This window comes from Telopea speciosissima, chromosome 10 (assembly GCF_018873765.1).
Source record: "Telopea speciosissima isolate NSW1024214 ecotype Mountain lineage chromosome 10, Tspe_v1, whole genome shotgun sequence".
In the NCBI taxonomy this organism is placed as follows: domain Eukaryota; kingdom Viridiplantae; phylum Streptophyta; class Magnoliopsida; order Proteales; family Proteaceae; genus Telopea; species Telopea speciosissima.
This window is the reverse complement of record NC_057925.1, coordinates 60,901,417-60,921,095: the sequence shown is the minus strand read 5'-3', so window position 1 is coordinate 60,921,095 and position 19,679 is coordinate 60,901,417. Positions and strand designations below refer to the sequence as shown.

Below are 19,679 nucleotides of genomic sequence, written 5' to 3'. Positions count from 1 at the left end.
TGAGATTCCTTTTAAGGAATTGTTTCCTAGGTTGTATCTATCTCTAATGCAAAGAACTTCCAGATGGCAGTGCACTGAAACATATAATGTAGTGGCATAGATTGGGATTTGCACTGCAGTAGCAGGAGCCTCGTGCACTGGGTTGCTTTAACTTTTTTTTTTTTTTTTTTGGGTAAATGAATATATTACCGAACCCCAAAATGGGGCAGGGAAAGAGAACCAATATACAAGAAAGAAAGGAGGAGGGAGGAGAAAGAGAAAGAGAGGGGGGGCAAACGGGCAGCTAACCAGCCTGCGCAGAGGAGGAAGGCAGCAAAAGGGCAATGTCAAGGCCCCAAAAAATAACAATATGCCTGTTCTTCCGGTTATCTATGGAGTGTCTCTGCCGGATGTAACTGATCTTGGAAGATACATCGAAAGAGATGGCTTTCCAAATCACGTCGAAGGATCTAGAGTTGGATGTCCATCTCCTGAGGTTTCTTTCCAGCCAGATATGGTGAATCGCAGCACCAAAGACTAGCTTCCAAATTGTGTCACAGATGGAGTTCCCCGAAAAGTTTTTGAGCAACCAGAGCCATTCACGGTCAAAACTCAGGACTCTTCTGCTCCGCGGCCAGATGGAAGATAAGGCCTTGTTCCAGATGGAAGAGGTGAAGGGGCAATCAAAGAAGAGGTGGGGGGGTCTTCTCGGCCGGTCCAACAAAGGATGCAAGACGGGGTGGCAGGGATGGGGCGGTGAATGAGGAAGGCTTGGGTGGGCAAGCAAAGTCTGAGGGTTCTCCAAACGGTGAGGCTATGACGGGGGATATGGCCAGTGAACCAAGCAAGTTTGTGCCAGGGGACAGGAGGGCTAGGCTCTCTGGTAAGGTTCCAAGCTGAGGAAGCGGTGAAAAGACCATTGGGGGAGGGGAGCCAGATAACCTTGTCTGCAAAGAGGGGGTAAGGAGGCTGTAAGGGGGGGAGGGTTGCCCAAATCTGGGAGATGATGACAGGGTTGAGGTGGGGGTGGGGGGTCCAAGAACCAGAGTCGATAAGGGAGGAGACAGGGGCGTCTTTCGGGAGACCAGAGGAGTAGATGGCTCTGGGACCAAGAAGGTTATAGAGGATCCCTAGGGGGTGCCAGGGGTCAAGCCAGAGGGAGATGGAGGTGCCATCAGCAATGGAAGAGGAGATCCCATTAAGGGCGAGAGGGTGGAGGGAAAGGATCTTGCGCCAAATCCAAGAGGAGTCAGCCGGGATGGGGACGGTCCAGATGGAGTCAGATTTAAGGAGATGAGATTGGACCCAAGTAACCCAGATTGATTCCTGTTTGGAGAAAATTTTCCAGATGAGCTTGAGGATGCCTGCCGTGTTAGAGTGACCGATCCGGCGGAGACCCAGGCCACCTTCGGATTTAGGAAGGCAGATAGATTTCCAGCTGAGAGGGTGGAGAAATCTAGAAGTATCTTTCCCCTTCCAAAGGAAGGCACAGAGGAGGCTCTCAATAGCCTTGATGGTAGACTTCGGGATGCAGAAGATGCCGGTCCAGTAGATGTAGGACGCTTGGAGGACCGATCGGATGCATTCGAGTCTACCCGCATAGGAGAGAAGCTTGCCTTCCCACAGCTGGAGACGCTTGCGGATGTTGTCAAGCATGGGAGTGCAATGGTGACTCGAGAGCCTGGCAGGGATCAGGGTGAGGCCAAGGTAAGTCACCGGAAGCGAGCCTATAGAGAAGCCAGTGAGGAGGCGAAGGGTCTCTTTAGCTGAGTCCAAGATACCAGAGAGAAAGATTTTGGATTTAAGGAGATTGACACAGAGGCCAAAGAGAGATTCAAAAAGCTGGAGGGAGTCCATGATGGCCGAGATGGAAGAGGGGGTGGCTTTGGAAAAGATAACCAGATCATCCTCGAAGGCCAGATGGGAGAGATTAATGTGCTTACACTTTGGGAGCGGGGAGATGAGGTGGAGATCGGTTTTGGTTTGAAGGCTTTTGGAGAGGACTTCCAGAGCAAGGGAGAAAAGAAAGGGGGAGAGGGGGCAACCTTGACGGATTCCGACTTTGGAGTGGAAGAAACCCGCAGGGGTGCCATTGACGAGAACGGAGAAGGAGGGGGAGGAAATACAGGCGTGAATCCAACGAATAAAGACGGGAGGGAAGCCCATGAGGGAGAGCACGTCACAAATGAAGTCCCACCGAATGGAATCAAAGGCTTTGTGGAGATTGATTTTCAGAAGAGCCGCAGGGGAGTGAGATCTGCGATCGAATCCTCTGACGATCTCCGAGCAGAGAATAATATTGTTCGCAATGCTCCTGCCAGAGATAAAAGCCGATTGACTGGGGCTGACGAGGGAAGGGATGACAACCTTGATGTGATTGGCTAGAATCTTGGCAATGAATTTGTAGATAAGGTTGCAGAGGGATATGGGACGGAAATCCGACAAAGAAGAAGCCCCCTCCTTCTTGGGGATAAGGCAAATGAAAGTCTGATTGATCTGAGGGAGCTGGCCCGGTTTGAAAAAGAAACTGCGGATAGCTTTGACAACCTCTCCTTTCAAGGAATCCCATCTGCTGAGGAAAAATCCCATACTAAAGCCATCGGGGCCAGAAGCCTTATTGGCCTTGTGGGATAGAATAGCCTGGCAAATTTCCTCATCCGAGGGGATGGCAGTGAGGGAGGAGGAGAGGTGGGAAGGGATGAATTTATCAATGAGCCCAGGGGGGATAGGGGAGGAAGGGGGGAGAGAGGGGTTAAAGAGAGCAGAGAAAAAGGAGGAAGCGGCCTCCTTAACATCAAAGGGAGAGGAAAGAGAGGTCCCATCAGCAGCAACCAGATGGGTGATGGAGTTTGAATTCTACCTGACTTTAAGAGAGCGGTGAAAATAAGCAGAGTTCGAGTCTCCAAGCTCCAATCATTTGGAGCGAGATTTCTGGCAGAGAAAGCTTTCCTCGAGGAGAGAGAGAGAGGATAGCTCTTCAGAGAGCCTCTTCTCATCCGCCGCAACACCCGGGTAGAGGGGGTCGGATTGAAGCTTAACCTGGACCAGGGAAAGATCAGCCCGACAGGAAGAGAGCTAGGAAGGGATGTTTCCAAAGGTGGAGAGGTTCCACCGACGGAGAGCAGATTTGGTGTTGCGGAGCTTTCTAGCAAGGGCTACCAGAGGGAGCGAATGGGCCGAGACCGGGATGCGCCAAGCCTTCAGGATGGTGGGGTGATAGAGGGGATGGGAAGTCCACATGTCGAAGAACTTGAAAGGCTTAGGGCCAAACGATGAATAAGGCTTAATGGAAAGGACGCAGGGGCAGTGGTCAGAGAGACCTTGGGGGAGAAAGGAGGCAAGGGAATGGGGAAAGGAGGAGAGCCAAGCTTCATTGACCAGAAAGCGGTCAAGTTTGCAGGCGATGCGATCCTGGCCAATGCGACGGTTATGCCAAGTGAGAGGGGAGCCAGACCAGCGAAGGTCATCAAGGCCAAGATCCTCAATGCAATCGTTGAAAGGAGCGACTGCCGAAAGGTCTAAAGGTCTGCCTCCAACTTTCTCAAGCAAAGAGCGGACGACATTGAAGTCACCTCCGATGCCCCAAGGGAGGGAGTCCAAGCCAGCCTTGAGAAGGGAGAGGTCCGCCCAGAGAGGAAGACGGTCGATGGCCAAGTTGCAAGCATAAATCACAGAGATAAAGAAAGGGGAGGGAGAGTTGTGAAGAGAAAGACTAAGTTGAACAAATTGAGAAGAGGAGTGGGATAAGGAGACGTGGAGTTTAGAGGGGTCCCATAGAATCCAAATCCGGCCAGAAGGCGAATGGATATAATTAGAAAGAAAGGACCAGGAGGGGGCGATGGAAGCAACAATGCGCGGAGCGTTTTCCTGGAGGACACGAGTCTCGAGAAGAGCGCAGAAGGAAGAGTTGGAGGATTTGATGAAGGATCTCAGCTTAAGGTGTTTGGCCATGGAGTTTAATCCACGGACATTCCAGATAAAGCCGAAAAACATGGAAACTAGGGGGGAGGGGACAACGAGATCATAAAGGGGGTACTCTTGTGCCGCCTACGGATATAGGCTACAGCCGGGCTGCGAACAAGCGGGCGCCGCGAGGGGAGGGGCAAGACAATTCCAGGGAGGAAGGGATGGAACCGAGCGGACTGGGCTAACTGGGAGTGGGAGGAGGAGGGGGAGGGGGGGAAGGCGGCGAAGGGGGGGCCAGGGGAGGTTGGAGGGGGGATCAAAGGAGGGGATGAGGGGTTCAGAAGAGGATCTGGAGAGGGTTGGGTGGGTACAATGAGGAATGGGCTCATGATTAGGCTTGGGGTTGGGGTATGATTTTTGGTAGAGGTGGGCTGGTCGTTGGAAAATGGGTAAGTTGTAAGAAAAAAAGGATTTGGGTTGGGTAGAGGGTTTTGGGTGGGCTAGAGAATTGTTAATGGGCCAAAAGAGGTAGAGGGGGGTCCAAGTAGGAACCAGCCGGGAAGGGAGAGAAGGCAGTTCGTGGAAGGGGCCACGTGGGGGTGGGGAGGAGGGGGCAAAGGTGTAATATTCAAATTAACAGGGGGGGATTTAAGAAACGACAAAGAATGGGGGTTTCAAACCTGGGCACAAGGGCCTAGGGATTATCACGCAAATGGCAAAGGGGGGTATCCATTTCTTGCTCAGGGGCAGTAACAGGCCTGCGAGACACCATAACCGGCAAGGATGAAATCGCGAGAGAGAGAGACCAGACTCCTCCAAATCTTCTGCGCAAAGGGGAAGAGGCAACGACAGGGACTGTTCATCGATTGCAGGCAGGGTGGGGCAGACGTCAGCAGCTTTTCCGTGGTTTGAATTTCCAGGCAGCACAGGGGAGGTTCCAGCGGAGGCAGGTTCAGACACCTGAGTTCCTAACGGAGCAGAGAGCAAGGCAACATGGCCAAAAGGAGCACCGTTAACGAGGTCAAGGGTTCAACCGTAGGCAATGGAGACAACAGAGGCGTCGGTGGTTTCTGCAGCGGTGAGGCACGATGGTGACGACAGCGATTGTTGCGGCGGCGACTAGAAGGAGATCTTCCACGGAGCTGCGGAGCATTCGCCGTGGAAATCGGAGAACGAGGAGCAGCGAGAGATGTATCAGGGTTAGCTGTGGGTTCCAGCCATGTCTCAGAAGGTGACGGCACTGCCTCGACCACTTGAGAGTCTATCACTGCCAGCGAAAGAGGAGCGTTAGCAGCACAGCTTGAAGTCGAGTGGCCGAAAACCTTGCAGTGGTTGCAACGAGGAGGCAGCCAGTCAGATTTGACTGGTTGGGCGAAGCTGAAGCCGTCATCTTCCAGCACGGTGATGAGCGAGGCAGGGGCTGTATCAGCAGAGATGTCTACACAAATCCTGGCATAAGAAGGCGATCCATCCTGAGAGTTCGAGCATCCATGTGAAGAGGGAAGCCCACAACAGAGGCAAGTCGACTGAGACACTCGCGGTTCCAATAGTGAAGAGGGAGACCAGGAAACGAAATCCACAAGGGAACAGTGCTGAAGTCGACCTTGTGGAGGAGGAGGTGGGGAGTCCATTGACGGAGAAAAATGGGCTCAGAGCCAACCATCCAGGGGGCAACCTCAAGAACACAAGTATTGGACTCATCCGAGATGAATCGAAACACGAAGACCCCTGAGTCCAGGAAGTAGGTATCGAAGGGTCCAGCAGCTTTCCATTGTTTTGTGAGAGAGGTTTTGACGAGAGTGAATGGAGGTCTGGGTCCAAGGAAATGCCCAACAAGGCAGGAACTCCATTTCGGGATCTCAAGGGAGAGTATGGAGTCAAGGCAATGAGCAACAGGGAGATCATTTTCAATAGTAGGGGGGATAAAAGTGAGGGATGTGTCTGTAGAGGAGAGGGAAGAAGGTGAAGGCTTGAAGAGAGATGACCAAGGTTTAGGACCAGGGCAATGCGAAGGTGAAAGGGGAGCCGACCGGGCTAAGGAAGAAGGGGGGGGGAGAGGAAGAAGGTGCTAATGGCGGAGGAGGGAGAGGGGGGGTGGGGGGAGGGTGGTTCATCGCACCTTCCTCATGTATGTTCTCTGATGATTGATTTAACTTTAGAAGAGGATTAGGGTTAGGGAAGTCGGGCAAGTACAGGAGCTCTTTGAGAATCTTCAAGATATTTCCCTTTTTAATGACCTCAATGACAAGCAGATATGGACATTGAATAGCAATGGTTATTTTTTTGGCCCGGTCCTTTTTTATTTCCTTATGCAACGTCATCAATGAAGATGAGGAGAACCTCCCCACAGTACTAATCATACTGAATGCTTCTTTTACAGTTTCTGTAAAATACATTTGGACTTTGAAATTTCATCATGGAATCAAGAGAGTTTTTGAAGGGCCACGTGTAGAGTGTTTTACCTTATTTACTAGGCTGTTTTGGATGTTAATTTGATGCTGTGTACTTTTCTGCTTCGTTAATCATTACTACCTTTACCGTTAAAAATTTGGGTGTGGCTATATTCACTAATCAACTTCCAGATCTGCTACTACAGATAATCCTTCTCCTGAAGGTTAGGATTACCTTATTCAAGCTTCAAACAAGATCCTGTCAAAAGAACGGGGAATAGAGAGAGAAAAAGAAAGAGGAAAGAAGGAAAGAAGAAATACGGAAAGGGAACAAAAAGAAGAAGAATGAAAACATGCCTTTATTTGGAATATATACCTAAAATAGGCATATTCTTGTCCAAATATGACATTTGCCTTGGATGCCTTAACCTCAATTAGGCAATATGGCACCTGGCCACCAATTCGGCTTGCCTCGGCATCACAACAACTATTGGCTAGTTAACCAAGGTGTGCCACATAAAGAGGTGAGGTTATGGATTTCAATGTTTAATGACTTATTTAATTTCCTAGTTTAGTAATAAAATAGGGAGGGGTTTAGAGGGGTTTATCTGTAAATATATCTTCGCTTTTCTTAGTTCTAAATAAAAAAGAACACAGTTTATATGTAAATAAAATAATGTTTCTTTCTACAATTAGAAGCACTGTTTATAGAAAGAAGGCCCAATGGGTATAGAGTTTCGCCAGAGATTGGAGCCAAAGAGCCAGCTGACAACTTCTTCTTCCTCTTGACACCAGACAATCAAGACTCAAGAGACCGTGCCAAATGATAGAGACCCAATCACAATTGGTATGCCCTACTCCCTAACCCTTCCTCTTCCTCCTTGATGCAGATACATCACCAAAATGGGCATATTCTATTAGAAATAAGCTGTGGGTTGGGTTATGTATGTGTCGGACCTTTAATCCATGTATTTTCTTTGTAATGGGCCACTAAAATGGGCCTATAATATGGGTATAGGCTAGGCATACGGGATTAGTTAGGTTGGTATCCTTCTTTGTTATTTCAATTTCCTACTCAGTTTATGTTATCTTATTAGTTAAGGATTGGGTTAGGCCTTTTCTTTTCAGTTTTTGGAGTCTGTTTTTGAGTTTTCTATACAAGGCTGTTAGGAGGCAAGTATTGTACACGCAAAGTTGCTGCTATGGCTGCTCCTCTGCTCCATTGGTGAAGAAATCTTGTGTTTGATCAAGGAATCCTTGTGTGTGATCAAGATAGAAGGGACTGGCGTCTGATCCAATCGACACCTTGCGGTGCGAAGCCCGGGTGGATCTATCTTGTAATCTTGCACTCCTACTACTGTCGGTTATCTTATTATTCATATTTTCAGATCACAGCCATTAACAAGTAAGTGCGTTCTTAATTTTCTAAACTAGAACCCTAGATTCTAGACATTCATATACAATGGCTTTTTTTTAGATTAAGGCATTAAGCAAACCTGCGATCAGAGCAACTTGAGATTTGACTCATATGTTCGGGTTAAAAAAAAAAAAACAGGATACCCAAGCCTGGGCCTCCACTCGATCCCAGTTTCAACCCTAGTTGCTGGTTGGTTTGGTCTGCAGTCCTTAACCTTCTATTTTCAAGTCCAGTTCATAACTCAATATTCAGCCATCCGAATTGGCTGTAAATTGGAGCAGAGGTTCTAATCAACATCATCTCCACTCAACTTGAGTTTGGTGAAGTTCTGACGGCTGGTTTGGTTTCTACACTCAAAACCCTACTTTATAATTTTGTGTCCTGCTGTTGTTAGTGTTTCTAGTCATTCAAATCAGGCCCAATTTGGAGGCTTTGCTGAGCATCCCAAGGCCTGCACTTGACCTTGATTACAGCCCTTTGAGTGGCTGAAATGTGTATTCCAGCTTGAACCCTAAACCTGATTTTCGGCCCTGGTTTATACGTGCTGTTGGGGTTTTTGTTAGTGACTGTCTTAAGTTATTGTGGGTATCTTACATTACTAGGCGTCACCCAAGAACTGAACAGCCCAAACTTTGGGCAATCTTATTGATAGCTTTTGTACTAAGTTCATATCAAAATATGACACACATAAAACAAAGATCAGCCAACATATTCCAAAAAAACAGCAGTCCCGAATATCCCCCAAAAAAATGAAATATCTTCATCTTCATGTGGAGTGAGCTCTAATTCTGTCTCTACTCTCTAATAGTTTTATGATAAAAAATTTATGCGATATGGCTTACCAGGAAATTTGCCTCACCAAAATTAGATCCTAGGCAGTAGGCACACACCTTGTCGCCAAGACGGCTGCCTGGAAATCTAGGTGCACACCTAGTTCAACCTCGCCTATGCAAGGCTCACCTGGACACCCATTCAGTGCTTGGTCTCTAGGCAGCACCTAGGCACTGTTGACGACACTGCCTCCACCCTTTTCCCCTAGATTCTTCCTCATTCCCCTCTTTTCTTTATCCTTTTTCACAAGGTTTTTTGGGTATGGCATCCTTGCACAGCCACCTTTGTCAGCTAGGCAATGCCTTTGACAACTATGTTTTAAAATTAAACAAGATTTCATTACTTGTTGAAACTTCCAAATCAATTTGATTAGTCCTAAACAAACTCATAATTTGCTGAGTTCTAGAAGCACAAAAAACCATATTGGGCCAGTTCCTTATAGTAAGGTTTATCAAACCTCCAGCATCATTTACTTCCATATGCTTCACGCAAACCTTTAATTACCTAACAAAGACAATACACAAGATCACCTCGAAATAGTCTATTATATTGTATCTGAAAAGAGTGTCTGCCAAACAAAAATACTGAAACACATCTTCAACTTACTCAAAAGTAGGAAATTAAGTGTTTCCTCCCCAAGTCATGAATATACATGTGCATTTGACGAAGTCTATTCACATACAGACACAGCATGTGAAATATAGAACCTTACTGTATAAGACCATAACAGTCCTCTTGAAAATACAATAAATCTTTGGACTGCATGGTTGTGATGACACTGTCAATTGGAGATTGAGGACCAGCTTTCAGACACCCTTGAGCATGATTCTAAGCTCAAAGTAGCAGCAGAACTGAAGTGCACCAACCACAAGAAAAGAAAAGTTGAGCAAAAACCCAACTAACTACCCTCTCCAGTCCCCTTGCCTTCATTTAGACTACAATGCCTTGAAAAAGGTATTGCTCGTCTTACTGCTTTTAAGCAAATATTGATGCCCCAATTAAAAAAAAGGGAGTACCAGTGCACAAGGCTCCCGCCACTACGGGTTTTGGGAGGGTCATAATGTTCACAGCTTTACTCCCACTTCAAGGAGAGGCTGTTTCCTGACTCGAACCCGTGAGTCCGTGACCACTAGGTCGCAATAGAGCAACCTTATCATTGCACCGAGGTCCGCCTTCTTTGACGCCCCAGTTGAAGAAAAATATTCTAGAACTTCTAGACTCCAAACTTGCTAAACACCCAAACTCTCGTACAGCTTTCTAATTCTTTGAAGTTACTTTGACCACGTGAAACTAAGTTATCATTTTGACTCCAATAATGCTTTCAGCTGAAAAAAAAATAGAAAAATCTAAATAAATATTAGACTAGAATTTCTAGCCGACTCAAATTTCAAAAAATAGAGATCTTGATACCCTCTAGGTAAATAGCCATAACTTTCCCAAAACACCACAAAAACTTGAGATGTTGGTCTTGCTAGAACAACTAACTGAATAAGCTTTCAAACAGCACTCTGAATCACATCAGATGAACAAGCTTTGACCTTCCAAATAATAACACAAAGAAAAGTGATATAAATAGCACATATAATGACTCCCCTAACATTTTTTGAGCATGAAATGCTCTTGCACCACTAATTTGTTGAAACAAATAACGCTTCAAATACTTGTTGTTTATCACAATTGTCATACTACCCAAGTGAAGCAAACAATACAATCAATATAACTGTAAGCTAAAAACGGGGGGGGGGGGTGACTCACGTATTCTGGATACATTGGGGTCTTCATCTTGAATCTCGTCAGCAGCTCTTAAAATAGCATCAATATTTCTACCGTTTGCAAGGGAAGACGGTACATTTCCAGCAATCCCACTAGCAGGTTGGTCCAATGCGTCTGCCCCGGTACGTTCCCTCCTCAGTGCTGCACGCACCAACCGCTCCCAAAGATCTTCCACACGCGCCATTCTCTGGAAAAAAAAAAATAACAATAAGAAGTTGTGGATGAGCAAAATTTGCGTACATAAGTAGTCGACGATCAAAATCCATTATCAGGTGTGACATTTCAGTAAACACTGATCCCACGGTCTCACCAACAAAATCTTAACCTGGACTTGGACAAAATGTAGCTCCGAATCTGGAGGCAGAAGAATCAACCAAGCATAGTAATCTTGTGAAACAGACTCTCTGAAATCTAACACTCAAAGAAACCACACCCAACCCCCCCCCCCAAAAAAAAAAAAAAAAAGACAAATGCATAACTCAAACCCAAGATTATAAACTATAAAGTGACACCGGAAATAAAGCATTTCGTGAACAAATCAAACAACAAAAATAAACGTAAGGATTAAAACCATCGGAAATAGCATAAAAATGGATGAATCCATAACCGTCGCAGAGTACAAAAATGAGAGAGAGAGAGAGGGAGACAGACAGACAGAAAGACAAGTAAAGTGAGGTTCGAATTCCACGGCAAACAAAAGCAAATGATACAGAACGAATCACATCAAAACCTAACAAATTGCTCACCTAATGAAGCTTAACTCCTCCACGAATCAGAGAATAAATCAATCATTCGAAGCAAATTCCACAGGCGAAATCGAGTTGGAAGATTAAGGGCAGCAGAAAGAAGCTTCTTCCCCCCCCCCCCCGGCCCTCTCTCTCTCTCTCTCTCTCTCAACTCTGAACCAGTCGCGAAGAACCCTCTCTCTCTCTCTCAACTCTGAACCAGTCGCGAAGAACTTACAAGAAAAGACGAAACACGGAAATCATGCCCGCCGTGCCGTGGCAACTGGCGAGGCTCGAGCTCGACAAAGATATCTTGCGAAGCTGTGAACAACAGATCTGATGTGGAAATGTTTATATATATACCAATAAAAAGATGGGAAAGGAAGATAATAAAAGGTTGACTTTATAACCTGCTATTGCCGGTCTCACACGGTAATGAAACTGTCTCCGCCGGTTGCACCTATCCAAGACGCCCAGGATTGATTCAGCATAGCAAAGCCGCGATTTTTCAGCGAAGAGTCAATATTGGCTTGGGAGTTGGGACGCTTGAAAGGCTAAAATTAGGGGTGTAAATGAATAGCAGAAATCTGTTTTTGTATTCGTGTCCGTATCCGTTTAGAACTATTTGAATCCGTTCGAAAGTTAAACGGATGCGGATGCGGATGCGGATAGGCTATAGCTATACGAAAAGCTATATTTACATGCAAACAGATAAAATATCCGATCCGTATCCGTTTAGCACTATCCGAATCCGTCCGATAGCTAATTGGATGTGAATGCGGATATAGCACTATCCGAGCCGAATCCGATCCGTTTACAGCCCTAGCTAAAATGGTTCGCTTAGAGCATTCCGTCCGGCTAGTGCTAGCTGTACTAGCTGCAGGGTGGGAAATTACCCTTTACAAAACACTCTTGGATGATTGAAATACCCGTAATACCTCTTTTGAGTTTTTGAGATTGAAATTTTATTTTTTATTTCTTGAGAGGCAAATATTTTTTTTTGTTTTGGTACCTAAAAGGTTATTTAGAAAGACGAGAGGAATACATGGATGTCAAACAGTGTTTTTGGATCCAAGGATCGGAATTAGACCAAGCTGACCTTCTTGTCACGGAGACGGTCCTGGAGTCAGTTATGTTGTTTAACTCCCTTGGAAAAAAAAGAAAATTACATGAGAAAAAATATGTTTTCAAATGAAGAATATCCTCAAGGATAGGCTTGATTGTTAAAGATGCACTAGAGATTCCATGATGCAAATAAGCTGCCACTTCTTTGTTGTCTGATTCAACTATAAGATGTGTAAAATCCTCAAAAATAGCCTCCAACAAAGCTGAGTGAATCGCCATGGTTTCCCCAACCATAGGAACCGTGAATATAGCAGGTTCAGAGATGGCAAACCGAGGATGACCTTGGTGGTCACGGCAAACATATCCAAGGCCACTTTTCATCGAGTCAGAAGGTAAGCTAGCATCACAATTTAATGAAAAACATCGGAGGTGGGGGTTCCCATTACCGACGAAGAGTAACACTGATCGGAGGTCCACGATCTTCATATGGATGAAGAGGGAGAGAGCTTGCTTGAAGATACTCGTTGAAGTGTCTTTCTTCTGATTGGATGACCTCCAATGGAGATCATACCCGTCTCCCAAAGAGAAAATCGTTCGCGCCAACCATAGGTAACATATGAAAGAGCAAAGAGACATCAGTTCTTTGCTAGCAACTTTTCCTTTTGAAATAAAAGCCTTCCAGTTATCAATCCATTCACGTATGGTGACCTCGGTATCCTCTGGAATTTTGTAAGATAAACTGCAGCCAAACCATACCGATCGTGCAAATAGGCAAGTCAATAAGATGTGAGAGATCGACTCTTGGACATTACCGCAACTCTCACAGTGGGGATCAACCTGAATATCTCAGTGACACAAATTTTCTGCAGTAGCAAGACCCACTGCACATGCCCTCCAAAGAAAGGTTTTAATTTTTGGAAGTGAGTTGCAATTCCATATTCACTTCCATACCCGGTCCAGAACTAGCTGCCATGGTTTAGGCAATGACGAAGATGCATTTAACGCGTCCTTCTCCGTTTCCAGGTTAGACAATTGATGGTACACAAACTTTAGTGTAAAAATACCACTTCGTGAAGCCCCCTGAACCTGTTGATCCTCTTGAGGGAATAAAGGCAAGTGATTTTTCATAATTGCTTCCACCTCTAAAGGACTAAAAAAAGTATTATAATTACCTCTTGGTTCCAAGTCTGATTATCATGATCAATAAGTTGAGACGCTTTTTGAAACTCATAGTTTGGCGGCTTAGGAGACTGAATGTGGTATCATGAGATAGAAGGAATCCATGAGTGAGACCACATGTCAATATTATCACTGTGACCAACACGTCAAATTAAACCAGTTTTCAAGACCTCACGCCCCTCTATTATGCTTTTCCACACCCATCTTGGGTTATTTCCGATAGGAGCAGAGTGAAAATCATTGTGAGGCAAATATATAGCTTTAAGGAATTTAACCCACAATGCATCAGGTTCAGATCACAAACGCCATGCCACCTTTGACAACAGGGCCTTGTCATGCAGAATTGGGTCTCTAAACCCCTTGCCGCATTTCTCTTTTGAGCAACACAAACATTTCTAGGAGATCCAATGAAGTTTTATCTTACCATTGGACCTACCCCAATAAAAATTTGATGTCACTCGCCAAAGTTTTTGATGATGGGATGCAAGAAGCTTGAAATGAGAGCATGCATAATTTGCCATTTAGAAAGCTACTGACTTGAGCATCACTTTCCTTCCTGCATGAGATAATAAATTGGTCTTCCATCTTTCCAATTTCTTTGTAACCCTATCTGAAATATCACGGAAAAGGTCAGCCTTTGAGAATTGAGACTCCAAATTGAGTAGGTAATCCTAATTATTTTTTTGGCCCAACTCCATACGAGAATTTTTGAATATGGGAAAACCACCTTTTCAATCTTGAATGAGTATTTGGGCTAAAAGTCAAAAAGGACTTTTTAAGATTAATGGTATGCCCGATACACGACAATAAACATCAAGAGCGTCATTGAAAACAAAAATTTCCGATAACTAGACCTCAAAAAATAAGAGTAAGTCATCTACAAATAATATATGGGTTACCAGTGGAGCCCGATTGCGAACACAAACACCATGGATAGTATCAGTCATTTATGCTTGAGCCAAAACGTTGCTAAGGGCCTGAGAACATATAATGAAAAGGGTAGATGATAGTGGATCCCCTTGCTTGATTCTTCGAGTTGGTTGATGGATCCCTGAGATAGCTCATCGAACAAATGCTAGCCATGACTAAGGCGACCCACTATGCACAAAAATCCAATCGTAACATCAATTGTTTAAGGAAAAGCCATTCAATGCGATCGTAGGCCTTCTTCATGTCAAGTTTGCTACCAGTTTCTTTCGCCCCTTGTTCCTTTTGCCAATATAATTGAATAACTCATGAGCTATGAAAGAGTTGTTTGAAATTGTTCTATTGGGGATGAACGCAAACTGGGTTGGAGAGATGAAATCATCCAACACCAGTTTCAGACGATTTGCCAATATTTTGTGGCGACCTTCAGGATCACCATACATAGAGCAATCGGTTTGAATTGTTCAATTTCCCTCCACCAAAAGAGGCAAACATCAAAGCAAGAAAGAATTAGACTAAATTTAAAGGACCGAGTTTCCCACCACCCACGGTGAATGGGATCCCATTCACCATGGGGCGGGAGAGGGTAGGAAAGGGTATCGGGAGGGTATTTTGAAACATACAAAAACTCTAGGAGGGGTTTGTAAACCCTAGGATGGTGAGGGAACTATCCTTTATGGGTGGAAGAAAACTTTGTCCAAATTTAAAAAGCAAGAAATTAATAGACAAGAAAAAAGAAGGCACACTAAGACAAAAATTATAACAACATCAATATGTATCTATTTCTCTATTTCTTTTCAAAATATATATTTTTTCATTTATTCTCTTTTACATCCTATAGACAAAAGAGTATGAATCGGTTTTTTTCCCATATGCCAAGATTAGAAGTAACATTGGAATTTTTAAAATTAAAGATTCAAAATATATTTTTATTTTATTTTTGGTGTCTTTTGGAAACATCTATTGATTGTGTCTCTTTCTCTCCTGTATAAATAGAGGGATGCATGTCTTACCTATTTTTAAAAAAAATTTTAAGCAATCCAAAATTCTGTTTTATTCTCCACTGTAGTCTGTTGGTAATCACATTTAGTAGTACAACTTATGTGATTAGAGAGTTGTTTGATCTTGGATGTATAAAAGTATGATCAACTCAGATTGCACGAATTGGGGCGTTTAAAAACCTTAAGGACAATATTATTTGATACGACTCAACTTACTACTTTCTATTCCGGTGATACAAGAGGATGTATATTGGTACTATCAATCCCTACTTCAACTTCTACAAGGACATTTCAGTGACATACAAAACAAAAAAGTCTTATACTACAATCCGTTACATTATATTTCTTACAAGTTAAAACAACTAAGGCCATAATATCCAAAATTACATGCAAAATCCCACAAGCGAAGTCTAGAAAAGTAAGCATAACTTCATAGCTAAAACTCACAATACAATAATGCATGCGTTATGGTCTCTTCCTTCAAACATGAAATGTGTTGTTTAGTAAGCAGATCTATATAATAAGGAGGCAAGGGAACTCAAGGTTGAGCCACGGAGTCCTAGGTGCAAAGCCTTTTAACGGCAGTTATAGGGCAACTTGTTGTCAAGTGAGCTTCGGGTAACAGGATTGCATAGTAGCAGCTAGGCTTGTTTGCGTAGCTTGTTAGACATCTATCTGGTTGTTTGTTCATACGGATTCCGCTATTTCCAACCCATCTTGGAAATAGCCACTACGTAGTTTTTTTAAAGTGCAGTAACGTTAGTGACATAAGCAAAAACATACAAATATAAATATGTTTAATGTGATCAAGCACGAAGGCCTATATACAACCAAGAGAACTAGAAAAAAATTTCACTAGCAGAAAATATATTGGAAGTCTAATCTCTCATGAAGGGATGAGACGGATAAAATGATTCAACCAAACAGAAAGTGCATGATGATTCTCGACAAGGTAAGTTGTGTATGTAGGAATTGCATGGTTCCAATTCACATTATTAAAGTTGGAAGGGAAGTTTTTAGTGTGAGAGACTGTTGACTTTAATCGCCTCTTAGTTGATGAGACATGAGACCAATTAAGTTAATACATTCAATGGTTGTTTTTATCGTGAATTAATTCACTTGTGTGTAATTTGTAGATTTTCAAAATGTTGTTCTCCCTAGCAATCAACGCCCTCCTAAATGACTACCGCTTCACTGATTCTAATTACCAAAAGTAAAAGAAACATTATACTAGCTCTAAATTCTGAAGAGCTTAAGGAAATTATGAATGTGGAACATCCCCCTGAATCTCATTATGATGACACAAATGTGATTCTTTGGTATGTCATCTTTTAGAAAAAGGACTCTAGAGCAAAGGTAATCCTTAGCATGGTATAAAATCTCGCGATATTTTGGCGATACATCGCCACATTTTGTATATCTCGACATGTCCGAAATACGAAACACATTCGAAACCAGAAAATACAATATCTCATCGATATATCGTGAGATATCGACGAAATATCGTGGATCTCACGATATATCGCGAGATATTGAAAAAGTGACAAATAGTGTCACACTAGGGCCCCTTTTATACCATATTTCGCAGCTCTTGGTCGATATTTCGACCGAGAGCTGCTGAAACTCTATTTTTCTCTCTTCTTCCTCATTTTTTGCTTTTCTTCCTCCCTTTCAAGCCTCATCCAAGCATTGTTGAAGCTCTTTGTCGCCGGGAAGACGTCGGAGGGTCATCTAAGCTCATCATCCAAGCCTATTTTCATTATTTAAGGTAAATTCTATTTCTCTAAAACTATTTTTTTTTAAAAATACTTTGTACAAATTTTGTTGAATATTGATGATATTAATATATGTTAGACACCGGAGGCCGATCTACAGCCTCACGGTGTCGAAATTTTTTTTCCATATGTATTTTTTTTATTTTTTTTCTGGTTTAAAAAATTCATTTTCCTACAACTAAAATAGGAAATAATTAGGGGTAATATGACTTAGATGGTAATGAATTAAATATATGTTAGACACCAATGGCCGATCTACGGCTTCACAGTGTCAGATTTATTTTTCTGCTCTTAAATAATTCTTTTAATTTTTTGAAATTAAGAAAAATATATAAAAAATTAAAAAAACAGAAATAAATAAAGAAAAATATGAGTTTTAAGTTTAAAAAATAATGAAAAAATATGAAAGTTATTTCTATATGTTTTGAGATGCATTACATATATATTATGTTTACTAATTTTTGGTTTTGTTGTGTTAGGTCAATACTTATATTAACATTATATATAAAAAATTGGTTTTAATTATGTGAAAAATATAAGGGTTAGGAGAAAAATATTAAATAACTATACAAGTGTATTAGTAATCTAAAAGTGTCAATTGAAGTGCATCTACATTAAGTTTTTTAATTATTTGTGTTACTTACATTGCAGTAAACAAGTATCATTATGGCGGATCGTGATAGACAACATGTGAAGGGCAAACAAAAGGTGGGGGAAAGTAGTCAACAAAGGGGGCGGAGGGAACAAAGAGAACAGAGGGAACAAGAGAGACCAGCCAGCTAGCATAGGGGTGACATTGCATGGTTACATGGTACTCCCATTGATGGGGATAAGAGAAAATCTATACGTAACTATTGTTACATGCAATTTATGGGAGGTGGGTTCAGTAGACTTAAACAACATCTAACTGGAGGATCTAAAGATGTTGTAGGTTGTCATATAGTCCTTACTGAAGTAGCCAGGGAGATTGGTGATAGTTTGAGGGGAAGAAAGAAGAGGAAGCCTGACAAGCAAAGGATAAGAGAACAACTTGAGGATACAGTGATGAGTTCGATGGGAGGAGGAAGATGATACAATGATGATGATGATGACTCCTCCTCTGATGATGATGATGATGACATTGCAGTACCTGATGACATACAAACAGCAGAGGAGGCTAGAGATTTTAGGCGGACTGTTTCAAGGAGTAGAGTAAGTTTTCAAGATGATCAGCAGAGACAAAGAGTAGGGGGTAGTGGAGGAGCTGGCAGTTCTGGAGGTCTTAGAACTTTGAATCCTTTTAAAAGATCACAAAGTGTGAGGGCAGCCCCAACACCTCTACCAGTACCAGTACCACCATCAACATCTGATCCTAAATTGCATAAGAAGAAAGGAAGCAGTCAACCTAGAATTTAAGGAGCATGGAAGGGGATGAAGGGATTGGTTAAAGAATCAATAGCTAAGTGGATGCTATACCATACCATCCCAGCAAACACTACACAAGGCCCCCATTATGATACCATGATAGATACCATTGCAGAGGCTGACCCAGGATTCAAGGGCCCCACCCCATATGAGGTAATGAATGTTTATCTACCTCAACAAAAGAGTGAGATTGATGAGAGTACATTAGTGAGATGAGGAATATGTGGGAGACATATGGGGTGACTATAATGGCAGATGGATGGACTAGGCCTACAAGAAAGTTCATCATCAATTTCATGGTTTATTGTGATGGGAGGACAGTGTTCCTCAAATCTGTGGATGCATCCAAAGAGATAAAGGATGCAAAATATATTTACAGATTATTAAAGGACGTAGTGGAAAAAGATATGAGTATTGGGAATGTTGTCCAGATTGTAACGGACAATGAAAGTAACTTCAAGCTAGCCGGTGAGAAGATGAACAATAGTAAGTATCGGCTCTTCTGGACTCCTTGTGCAGCCCATTGTATTGACTTAATGCTAAAAGATATGAAAAAGTTAAAGTTGGTGAAGACTGTGGTTGAAAGTGCAAGACAAGTCACCAACTTTATATACAATCACTCCTATGCACTCAATCTATTGAGGGAAAAATGTGGGGGTGACTTGGTTAGGCCTGGCATCACAAGATTTGCCACCAACTACATTGCCCTCAAAAACATTGAGACAAAGGAGGCCGGGCTGAGAAGCATGTTTGCTTATGAGGAGTGGTTTGAATGGAAGGGTTCAAAGACTGCAAATGGGAGGGAAGCACAAGCAACGATATCATATGAGGACTTCTGGACCAAACTAAGCAAAGTGGTGAAAGTTTTAGAGCCAGTAGTTAAAGTTCTACATGTTGCTGACTCCGCTCTGAAGGGTCCAACCATGCCAGTCCTATATGCTGCAATAGACTTGATGAAAGATAGTGTCTATAGTGTGGCTCCTCGCAGTAGCAAACACTTCTTAGATATCATAAATGCTCGCTGGGAGAATCAACTTATGCATCCACTGCATAAGGCTGGTGAGTAAATTTATTTTATGTTTACTAATTCATAGTATTATTATTTACTAATTACCTATGCATTTGACAATACCTCTATTCTATATGTCCTATTTCAACATATATTACTTGAACCCTAAGTATCAATATAACAATAGGCTTGGGTTGAAAACTCAACTTATTGATGTTGTGAAACAAGTAGTGAAGAAGTTGGAGCCAGATGGTGCACTACAAGCAATTTGCAACAATGATGTGAGTTCATTTGGAAA

General features: G+C 42.9%; 1 protein-coding gene across 1 annotated transcript in view; it reads right to left on the bottom strand.

The window, feature by feature from the left end:
• Positions 1–11,192, bottom strand: part of LOC122643915 (callose synthase 9) — a 164,340-nt gene extending 153,148 nt beyond the window's left edge. Inside the window, exons 1-2 of the mRNA XM_043837490.1 lie at positions 11,043–11,192; positions 10,279–10,483 (exon numbers count right to left, since the gene is read on the bottom strand). Coding sequence (XP_043693425.1) covers positions 10,279–10,480 — 202 coding nt within the window. The 5' untranslated portion in view covers positions 10,481–10,483; positions 11,043–11,192. The remainder of the gene's footprint in view (positions 1–10,278; positions 10,484–11,042) is intronic.
• Between the last annotated feature and the right edge of the window lie 8,487 nt (positions 11,193–19,679).